This window comes from Borostomias antarcticus (assembly GCF_949987555.1).
Source record: "Borostomias antarcticus genome assembly, chromosome: 26".
NCBI classification, from domain to species: domain Eukaryota; kingdom Metazoa; phylum Chordata; class Actinopteri; order Stomiiformes; family Stomiidae; genus Borostomias; species Borostomias antarcticus.
The window spans coordinates 7,938,387-7,950,092 of record NC_140259.1 but is presented as its reverse complement, the minus strand read 5'-3'; the positions used below and the strand labels follow the sequence as shown (position 1 = coordinate 7,950,092).

Genomic DNA, 11,706 nt, shown 5'->3' with positions numbered 1-11,706 from the left:
TTCAAGACTCATTTTCCCACACCAAATTGTATGGTAGGCCTGTTGAGGGAAACTAAAGTTTGAAAGCAAAGGAATTTCTCAATGCAGGAAATAACTGTAGCAACGTTACACACAACAAAAACACATGTTGTAGTAAACGCCCTATTTTCATACATTTCTTTAGTAAGCGTGAGGCTGCCAGATATCTTGTAATGCCCTCAATAATAATAATGTCTCCATGCAAGTTTACATCCTACATATATTTAGGAAACGTCCCACAATGAGAAGGAGCTGAAGAGCTCCGAGAGTTGTCGTCGGACATTATAATCGTCATTTTGACGGCGGAGATCTTTGGAGATAACACGACGCAGTAGAAAAAGAAGGATCGAGATAAGGTTCGTTAGAATGTCTTAGATGCCCATCCTTAGACGCCCAGTCCTGTTGAGCAACACTGGCTCTAAGAAAAACAAACGGGATGTTTCAAACAACAATATAATCTCTCTCTGATAGAACCAGGAATCTCTCTTAAGGTTCCTTCAACAATACACTGTTGAAGAACGACGACAGAGAACAACCTCTGCTCGGATTAAATCCACATCACACAGACTCTCCCCTCCTCCTAGGAAGGTTAAAGCACAAGTTACAGCTGGGTTGTTGGTTGAAGAGCTCCCGGTATGAACACTAGGACTGTGAGTGACTGACTTCTCCCGGAAGCGTTTGGTTCACTGTGTTATTCGAGATCGGGACAGGAGCAGTTCCAAACTCTTTTCACAGCACAGGGTCTAGGAGTCCGACAGGCCCCACCGGTCACCTTTGGTCAGTTCAGGGGGGAGGGTCCCTCTAGCGTTCAGCAGTGGATCTCGTAGGCTATCTGCGAGTCGAGGAACAGGCCGGTGTGGTTGAGGAACAAGCCCTCCGACTCCGGCGTGGTGACGGGCTCTGCCTCGCCGCCCTCCCCCGCCATCCTCCTCATGGTCCGTATGTCGGGCTCCCCCTGGGGTTGGAGCTTGGCGGGGCAGGGGGGCGGGGTCGGGGGCTCGGACTGGGCGTAGCCCAGCGCGGCGGTCACGACGGCGGCGGGCGGCGGCGGAGGCGGGGCGAGGACGGGCCTGGCGCGGTTGAGGACGTACATCTCGTGGCCCCTCTCGTCGCGGTACTCCTCCAGCTGGGCGAAGGTGGTGGGCCCGTCGGAGTAGTCGTTGACGTACAGGACGCTCTCCTCCTTGTGCTCCGCCTCCTTCCGGCGCTGCCTCTGCCTGCTGTAGATCATGGCGACCAGCAGGAGCGCGGTGAGGGCGAGCAGCGAGATGCCGATGGCGATGGCGGTCTGCGTGGCGGCGCCCAGGGCGCTGAACGCCATGCTGCCGAGGGCGTACAGAGGCTCGCGGCTCACGTCCGACGCCGACGCCGGGCGCGACGAGCGGAGGCGGGGCCACGAGGGGGCGTGGGGCGACACCGGGGCCCAGGGGGACGCGGCGGAGGACGAGGAGGAGTTGATGCCGAGCTGGAAGGTCACCCGGGCCACGCCCCCGGCGTTCCACGCCTCGCACTCGTACAGCCCGGCGTGCGCCACGGTCACGTTGCTGAGGAACAGCATCCCGCTGCCCGTGTCCGGATCGAACCTCTCGCCGCCGCCCTTCTGCAGCCGCACCCTCTCCTCCCCCGGCGGGGGCGCGGCGTGCTCCGCCCCTCCCCCGCCCCCGCCCAGCTCCTGCACCAGGCCGCGGGGGGCCAGCGGCAGCTTCCCCAGGGACGCCTTCCTCCAGGTGACCTGGGGACGGGGGTACCCCGAGGCGTGGCAGGACACGCGCAGGCTATCCCCCAGACGGACCGCCATGCGCCGGGGCTCCAGCTGCACCAGCGGGGGGATGCACACCAGGCTGTTCAGCGGCACCTCCACCAGGCTGAGGTGGGACAGGCGCGGCGGCTCCGTGCACACCAGGCGGCGCTCCGCCGAGCTCAGCAGACGCTGGCCCTCCTCGTCTATCCAGCTGCGCAGCCAGTGGAGGGCGCAGTCACAGCGCCACGGGTTGTCTGGGGGGGGCGAGCAGATAGGGGTGTGGGTAGGATGATCGGTAAGTAGATAAGATATATAGACAGGTAGGTCGGGAGATATGTTAATAAGTAGGTGGGTAGGTAGGTAGGTAGGTAGGTAGGTAGGTAGGTAGAAAGGAAGGAAAGAAGGTAGTCAGGTAGGTAGGTAGGTAGGTAGGTAGGTAGGTAAGTTGGAAGGAAAGAAGGTAGGTAGGTAGGTAGGTAGGTAGGTAGGTTGGAAGGAAGGAAGGAAAGAAGGTAGTCAGGTAGGTAGGTGGGTAGGTAGGTAGGTGGGTAGGTAGGTAGGTAGGTAGGTAGGTAGGTAGGTAGGTAGGTGGGTAGGTAGGTAGGTAGGTAGGTAGGTGGGTAGGTAGGTAGGTAGGTAGGTGGGTAGGTAGGTAGGTAGGTAGGTAGGTAGGTAGGTAGGTAGGTAGGTAGGTAGGTAGGTGGGTGGGTAGGTAGGTAGGTAGGTAGGTAGGTTGGAAGGAAAGAAGGTAGGTAGGTAGGTAGGTAGGTAGGTAGGTAGGTAGGTAGGTAGGTTGGAAAGAAAGAAGGTAGGTAGGTAGGTAGGTAGGTAGGTAGGTTGGAAGGAAGGAAGGAAAGAAGGTAGGTAGGTATTTTATATTAAATATTAATCGCAATTATTAATCGCAATTACCATTTTGAAGCAAATAATCGCAATTATTATCTTTTGTCATAATCGTGCAGTCCTAACACACACACACACACACACTGTGAATGAATTTCAAGTCTCAACAAAGTGTTCTGTTTTCCCCCTTGACTGTTATTCTAAACTTTGTAGTTCGTTCTCATAGATCAGTCTGTTAGAACTACAAATCCCTCCCTGTGTGACATCACTTCCCTGTCTTCCCCCTGAAACTGTCACTTCCTCTTTCACTGTATAAACTAAGACCCCGTCCTCCCGTGAACTCACTCTTGCCTGGATTCACTTCCTGTGCGAGGGTCCGACTCTGCAGAATTGTAACATAGAATAAACTATTGGCTTTGTTTAAAACCAGCTTGATCGACCACTCAGCGTGTTCTTTGACAATCTAACTAAACTAAGGATAAAAATCGGGGGAGTTCAATCTCGGGGACACATCTACCTGGTGCGGTTTTTCCCCCGAGACCCGAATCAGCCTGGAACTTGCTGGAATTCTGGTACGTTGTTTGAACCTAGTTTAGAGTGGTCCTTTCTTTGTTCAGCTGTGTGATAACTTAGACAATAGTGTTTATTCGAGCCGGTGTCGCGCACACGTGTCCTGGTTAGCTAAGGTCGGTTTTTGAGCCGCATGCTCGCTTAAAGACCTATATACCAGGGTTGGTTTTGTAAGCGTGCATTTTTAGAACGAGTGTGTTAGTACTGCACAACGTTTAACTTTCGGAAAGCCTGCTCTTTTGATTGTTTTGGGATCCGCGTTGTGGGGGGTTGCCGCGGCGCGAGAGAGCTTGTTGTCTTAGGCTCATTATTTCTTTTTATTTCTGTATCTCGTGTTGTGAAGGAGCACGACACGAAGATGGCTGTTTCACTTCGAAAGGTTATTTGGAATCCCCGGGGGGGTTAGCTAGGTAGTCGTACCTACGACGTAATCCTTAATTTGTTTCGTTTTGTTTGTAGACTTGGATGTGTGTTTGTGCTGCGTTTTGTGTTTCGTGTGAAGCTGAGGCTTCTTAAGATATTGGTCCATTGTATGTTTGAGTCTACGCCAAGGTAGATCTGTTTTTGTATTGGGATTTGAGGTCCTGTTTTACTGTTAAACCCATGGTTATGCTGGGGGTTTTGGTTTTATGCTGGGTTTTGGTTTGTGTACCCATGTGTTAGTTAGTTACTTCTACCCTCTGTGCACACGTGGTTAACTTCCTGTTTTGCTGCTTGTGTGAAAAAAAAAAAAAAAAGAGAGACTTCCTGTTCCCTCTTCTCTTCTTCTTGAGGGTCAACCAATTTGGCTTCTGAAGTCTGCCATTTTGGGAAAAAAAATATATAACAGGATAAAAAAAAAAAAAGAAGATATCTCTCAGCACAGCAGTAATTTGGTTGACTGAACGTGTTTAGTTTTTTTTCTGTAACTTTTTATTACATTGTTTGTTCTCATATTTTCTTTTAAAATGGGAGCTACTTTTAGTACATGAAAGCATGTGTGTGAGAATAGTGAAGGGACAGATAGGGATGATCTGCTAGGCCCCCTTCCTGTTCTGACCTCCTATCCAAACAAGAGTTTTGTTGTTTCAGGCCATGTACCTTGTTCCTGTCCAAACGTCCCTTCCTGTTGTTCAACCAACTGTCACCTCTACGCCTGCTACATCTCAGATAACACCCTTACCGTTAACTGGTACTATTTTTGGAACCCCCTTACCCCAAACAAGGATGTCTGAAATAACGGCCCCCCTAGGTTATTACTCTTCTGAGACACCTCCCTCTGGTTCCTCTTCCATTGATCATATGGTTGCTTCTCCTGTTTCATACCCTTCTGCTGTGTCTCACGCTCCAATTGGTGTCTCTGTGACCCCATGTCACCTATTTGACACTTCAGTGTCTCTGCCCCATCCCTTTGTTTCTGCTTCTAACTCACAAGTTGACCGTCCAGGTTCTGCTGATTCTGTTGAACATCTGGTTAATGAGTTTGGTAAACTATGCTTGCCAATAATCCGTCTGCTAAGTGAACGATGTGAAGCTGAGATAAGACGGGACTCGGTGAGACTACGAGCTGCACAGTGTAGGTATTTCAACAACATCGCTCGCACTAAGCAACTACCGATGGGGGTACAGAAAAAACAAGATGGAGGCTATGGAGATAATCAGAGATATTCACAACAAAACAGCAGGGTTTACAAATCTGATCAGCGTTGTTATTTCTGCAACCGCAGAGGACATTTACAGAGGACATGTAGACTATATGCTAAATTTCAAAAGTCTTCTGTTAATACTCCACAGGGAGGTGGTTCCTGACTAGATGTAGGACAGGTAGACAGTGCAGTAGGGAAAGTCTAGGGAGAGTGAGGCTGTACGTGACACGGGGGGGGAGGAAAGGGTAAAGGTAAGAAAAAAAACAAAAAACATTCATATTTGCCAATATCTTAGTACAACCCAATTTTGAGAATTTTGTTTTGTTTAAGATTTCATGTTTTACTGATTTCAGATGCACATTCATTGGTTTAGAGTTTTACAGAGAATTGACGTTCCTGGACTACCGGATAAATGCCAAACCGGTTGGAACCGCAAGTATTTTAATAATTCGAAATGACTGCCACTTAAAGTTGTGTTAGATGATGCTAACTTCAAACTCAATTCACTGTATTGTCATGTTAACTTAATATGCTCAGATACATATTCTTGAAAAAAAAAAAGAAAAGACATCACTCCAATTTATCAAAACTGCGTTCTATGATTTATTTTGTTATGTTTATGTGCCTCCGGCGCATAATTTCTAAGACCTGGTGTTACCCACAAGAGTGGTGAGAAATTGAAATGTCTTTTATTTTGTCTGTCTTTCATTTTGTCTGTCTTTTATTTTGTCTGTCTTTTATTGTATGTAAACTGCCCATGCAGCTCTGTCTGTGCGTCTGATGGCCCACAGTGACAGCTGCATGGTACAACAAATGTGTCACGTATTATTTCTGAAGTTTGTTTACAGAGTAGACCCAGGCATGGGACGAGAGATGGAGGCTGCTCCAAGAATTGGATACAACCGGGGTAACCGACTTCCCATTTAGATGGGCTGACACCTTGGTTCGTGGGGACGCTGGTCAAACGCCTCACCCCCACGTTGCCCAACTGACTGTGGGTAAGAGATAGATATGATCTAGGCTAAATTTAAGAATAGTAACCAAGCGGTTGTCAGACCCAAGGAACCATCACGTCCTAAGCGTGCTCATAACTCTCTGTCCTCAAACGCAGAAATGTGGTTATTTGAAATTGAGCTCAACTTATAACACCCCTAGTGTTCTTTTGAGAACGGTTTGGATAATTATATTTGTTCAGGCTTAGAGAACCGCGTATACAGCTATTCATTTAATGTTATTTTGGTTTGGATAATGCATTTTTTCCATTTGTTCACCCTGATTTAAGGGAATTTTTGCTTTTACCCTTAGAGCGTTGTTTTACATAATGTGTTGGCGCTCCCCTTTTTAAATGATTATTTTGAATAACAATTTCTTGTTAGAAACAAGGACTCATGGTTTGATGATACGAATATGTTGTTTTATTTTAGGAAATGGCCATAGAATTTCTAAGAACTAAATCTAATTGATGCGTGAGCAGGTTAATTACCTTGGTCATGTAATAATGATAAATAAACAGAAATGCACTGCTTGGGACTGTAGGCTGCTGCAGAGCCTATCCCTGATTTTGCAGACATAACCCTCATTAGACAAAAGCTAGCTCCACTTGACAAGATTACATGTACTGACGAGCCCGACTGGCTCTAACAATGACTACACCCTGTTTAAGACTTGACTCTGTTAAAAGGACTTGGGTCCTACTTGAAATCAGTGGCAGCTACCACTGGTGCTGTTTTAGACCTAGTAGCACTGCGCACGCTGTTTTGTCCATGTCCTTCTGTTGCGTCTATTCATCTTTTACATCGCACCTACACACAGCGTGGCTGCTGCTTTAATAAGAATGAACTGTTGACCGTACATTTCAAAGATGCACTGTTCTTAACTCTGCTTCCTCCTCCAGAAGGCAGAGAGACATGACTCAACATATTGAACGAGATCAATTAAGCCACGCTCAAACCTCTCTGATATTCTCCTCTCTCGCTCTGATTTTGAATGAATGCTCATTTCATAGTTAGCATAACCTATACTGCATCTTCCATGCTTTCATTATGTTTTCAAATTAGCACACTGACCAGATCATGTTTCAAAAAAGAGGGGGAGTAAAGGATGTTATCAAGTTAACTGGTCGTTGCTAATAAAACAGACTAGTAGTAGTAGTGAAGAAGGTAATGAAGAAGTTGGATTGAAGGTAGTGAGGAAGTTGAATTGAAGGTAGTGAGGAGGTTGTAGTTGAAGGCAATTAGAAAGTAGTTGAAAGAACAAGATGCAGAGCTGAAGAAGAAACTTAATGTGTAATATTTTAAGATGGTGGCAAAGGCCAAGCTCCTATTGAAACCTCTGATCCTGTGTCCATAGGTAGTATGGCTGCTAACTCCGCTGCTAAAAGCTGCGGTGATATCCTGTTTTGTCTATGCTGTCTCTCATCTGTGGATTCACAGGTCTCTGCCGACCTGAGAGAGCCGACCTGCATCATTTCCAACCAGGCCAATGGGTTGTGAGCAGAGACCTGAAACCAGAGTGCCCGTTGGCTGGGCCCGTACCAGTTCCTGCTGCTAACCCAGACGTAGCAGAGAGGACTTTGTGGGTACACGCCAGCCACTGCAGGCTGGTTCCAAACCAGGACGAGGCACCCGGCCCGAGGATTCAACAACCAAGATGCAATATCCTGTGTCACCACCAGGGCGAAAGCTCACTCTCTGGTCTCCTCAGATGAGAAATCAGACAAAGAATAACGCACTACTTTTCCTCATTGCTGTCAGGAGGACAACTCTGACCACCACTCCAGCAAAACACAATCATGGGCCACCACACTGTGGCTTCCTCTGAGGAGGAGCTATTGAAAGAAGTGACCTTGCCTGTCACCTCCTTCCCAGGATCGTTATGGCAACGTGGACAAGCGTTTGTCCTATTTGAATGTTGCACTCCACTTGACTGTTGGGACTATACGGTAGACGAAGATGAATGGAAAATACTACATTCTGCATATATAAGATTTGAAAGCAACAGAGATTTCCAGGTTATACTGTTGAAACTGTGACTGGAGTTTGGTTTAGAGTGGGTATAGAAGTATTGAAAATTCATAATTATAAAGTTGATCTTTGTAGATCTGTTCCAGACTATTCTCAGGGGACTGTGTTTAACTGTGTTTAACTGCTATGCACCTAACTACATCAACCAAGTATTAAAATGAAGCCTAACAGAATTGCATCCACAGGGCTGAACTTGAAAAGCGAGTTAAACAATTTGAAGTGACCTCTTCAATATATCACAGCATGTATTAATATTTTCAGATACAACACATAGATTAGGACAAATTAATGTTTTAAGCATATTTATGAGATGTGAAATTAAGGTTCAGAGAGCCATTCCAATTGGCGTATTTTTGAGCTATAGGGAAATAGCGTATTCAACTTTAAATTGCAACAGTGTCATGGATTATTATGGATCATATGGTTATCTTGCTCATGTAATTTCCAGGATTAAGAAGATTGATCACACTCAAATGCAGGGAATTCATCAGCAATCAAACTAGACACCATAGAGCTGTCTCGAATTTTCAATTTAGTTTCAGTATATTATTTCTCTCATGAACGCATGACACATGATCGCACAATACCAAGTAATTTCAGCCTTAGCTAAAGAAGTAAATCACATGAAAAAGATTGTGCTACAAAATAGACTTCCCTTAGAGATAATACTGGCTATATCTGCTGTTCGGTTAGTTCAGATCCAAATGCTACATTGAATTCTATGAAGCAAACGATAAAGGTATTCAGATCTTAGATAATGTTCCTAAATGGAATGCTTTTGCAAGTCCTGGATATTCTCAAATATGTGTGTTTTCAGTTGTATGTATGTTCTTCATCGTTATTATTTTTTTTAAATATTCTTAAGTGTATGTTTAAATGCTGTTCCAGATATGCCTATGCTGCCTAAATAATGATAGAAAAAGTTAAATTTACTATTAATTCAATTCAAGATCTTAATGATGTCTGTGCCATTGACATTGACTATTTGGAATATTTTGATACATAATCTGTTGGTTCTAATTTGAATTTAAGGGTTTTCCTCTAAAACAAAGAGTTTTTTTTCCCACTCAGTCATGAATATATGATGTCTTAGATTAATAATCATGTTATCTTTTTACCTTGCTTATGCCAAATTAAGGTGAGGAGTTTTGGTACGTGATTGCATATGGGAAGAAAATGATCTTAGTGTGTTAAATAACTTTGAGTTTGTTAATCTTTATTATGCTCCACCTAGTGGAGAAATAGATTACTTCCTTTCCATATGTGTAGAATAGGATTTTTGCCAAAGATGTTGGATTATTTTTATGATAGGCCTATTTTATAATTTGATTCCACATTGTTGATTCTTTCATTTCTATTATAGTTGTGGATATTTAATCCACAAAGTGGGGAATTGTGAATGAATTTCAAGTCTCAACAAAGTGTTCTGTTTTCCCCCTTGACTGTTATTCTAAACTTTGTAGTTCGTTCTCATAGATCAGTCTGTTAGAACTACAAATCCCTCCCTGTGTGACATCACTTCCCTGTCTTCCCCCTGAAACTGTCACTTCCTCTTTCACTGTATAAACTAAGACCCCGTCCTCCCGTGAACTCACTCTTGCCTGGATTCACTTCCTGTGCGAGGGTCCGACTCTGCAGAATCGTAACATAGAATAAACTATTGGCTTTGTTTAAAACCAGCTTGATCGACCACTCAGCGTGTTCTTTGACAATCTAACTAAACTAAGGATAAAAATCCTTCACAACACACACACACACTGACCTGTGAGGCGGAGGACCTGCAGGCTGAGCAGGGGCCGGAGGGAGGCGGGGCCCATGGTGTGGAGGTTGTTCCTGCTCAGGTCCAGCAGGGCCAGGGAGGTCAGGCCCACCAGCGCCTGGTCACCCAGCAGCTCCACGCTGTTCTGCTGCAGGTGCAGCTCCTGCAGACGCTGCCGGGGGGGGGGGGGGGGGGACAGGGAGAGAGACAGGAGGGGGGGGGGGGCAGGGAGAGAGACAGGAGGGGGGGGGGGGGGGGGACAGGGAGAGAGACGGGGGGGGGGGGACAGGGAGAGAGACCGGGGGGGGGGGGACAGGGAGAGAGACCGGGGGGGGGGGACAGGGAGAGAGACCGGAGGGGGGGGGGGACAGGGAGAGAGAAGGGAGACAGAGGAGCTCCTGCTGTTATGAATATGCAGCGTATGGATATTAGGGAGAGGTTAGCTAACGTTAGCCCTGCAGATGGAGAGACGAGGCGGCAGAGACGGCGCCTGTTCTCAGAGACCGAGCGTTTCAATTCCCTTAACGGTTTATCTTTCCGCGGCTCCTTCGCTGTGTACACTGTACAGCATGTCTGTTATTCATGTTATTAGCATGCTAATAACATTTTAATACCCTAATGAACAGCTGTCGATTGAGATGCTGGTTCACGTTTGTAAACGTGAACTTATTGTATTTTATTGTATTATATTATATTGCACTGTACTTTAGATTGCTATTCTTGCACTTTGCCTTCAGCACTAGATTATGCTCTTAGTCACTTGTTTTAGAAAGAAGATACACTTGTGAGTTCTGGCAAGTAGTAGTACATTGGCTCTTCCTACGTTAAATGCAATTATTGTTAGTCGCTTTGGATAAAAGCGTCTGCTAAATGACTGTAATGTAATATAATGTAATGTAAACCCCCCCGGACGCAGCATTGGTTCCGGAAGCTTCCGGGTGGTGTCTCGTACCTGTAACCCCCGGAAGGTGTAGTCGTGCAGGCGCGTGATGTCATTTCCTGCCAGGTAGAGGATGCGGAGGTGCTCCAGCCCTCGGAACATGTCGGCGGTGAGCAGGTGGATGCGGTTCCCGTTGAGCGCCAGCTCCAGCAGCAGGTTCTGGTTCCGGAAAGCCCCGGGTTCCAGGGCGGAGATGCTGTTGTTCTGCAGGTACAGGTAGTGCAGGCGGCCCAGAGTGGACAGGTCCTGGGCTCGGATCTGACCTATGGCGTTGTCCTGCAGGAAGATGGTCTATATACGGAGCACAGCAGGGGGGCGACAGGAGAAGAGATGTTTAAAACCAGGAAGTGTTTCAGTACTCACTAACTAAGATCCCTAGAGGGAAGCCGGCTGTAGGTTTCGCCTGCGTGACAGTGTGTGTGTGTGGTCGTTTGGTTTGTATGTGTATATGTGTGTAGTCGTTTGGTGGATGTGCGTGTGTGCGTTTAGTGTGTGTGTGTGTGTGACGTTTCGGGCTACAAGCCCTTCTTGTAGCCCGAAACGTCACCTCGGTGTCAATTAAATATTCCTGGGAGCATATTTCTGGTGTGCAGACATTTTTCCTGATCAGTTTGTTTTTCTGTCTAGCACCCAGTTTGAAACATTTTGGATGTGCGTGCCTTTGTCCATTTTCTGTGTGTGTGTGTGTGTGTGTGTGTGTGTGTGTGTGTGTGTGTGCGTTACCCACCTGTGTGGAGGGTAGTACGTGTGTGGGGATGTCCCGGAGCTCCATGGAGCCACACTCCACCGTGAGGCTGTAGCAGCGGCAGCCTTGTGGGCAGCCCACAGACGGCAGGCTGAGCACGGACAGAACCAGCAGAGACGGGACCAGCGCCATCGCACCTGGGGACAGAGAGACAAGCTGAGCCATCGCACCTGGGGGGAGAGAGACAGGCTGAGCCATCGCACCTGGGGAGAGAGAGACAGGCTGAGCCATCGCACCTGGGGACAGAGAGACAGGCTGAGCCATCGCACCTGGGGACAGAGAGACAGGCTGAGCCATCGCACCTGGGGAGAGAGAGACAGGCTGAGCCATCGCACCTGGGGAGAGAGAGACAGGCTGAGCCATCGCACCTGGGGAGAGAGAGACAGGCTGAGCCATCGCACCTGGGGAGAGAGAGACAGGCTGAGCCATCGCACCTGGGGAG

The 11,706-nt window shown here is 47.2% G+C and overlaps 1 protein-coding gene across 1 annotated transcript; it reads right to left on the bottom strand.

Moving 5' to 3' along the window:
- Positions 1-826: 826 nt before the first annotated feature.
- Positions 827-11,396, bottom strand: LOC311326161 (leucine-rich repeat-containing protein 24-like; the record flags this gene model as incomplete). The annotated part of the gene is made up of 4 exons (XM_084459013.1): positions 827-2,013; positions 9,583-9,751; positions 10,532-10,810; positions 11,247-11,396. 4 exons carry the CDS (start codon positions 11,394-11,396, stop codon positions 827-829), a joined length of 1,785 nt encoding a protein of 594 aa, XP_084315139.1.
- Between the last annotated feature and the right edge of the window lie 310 nt (positions 11,397-11,706).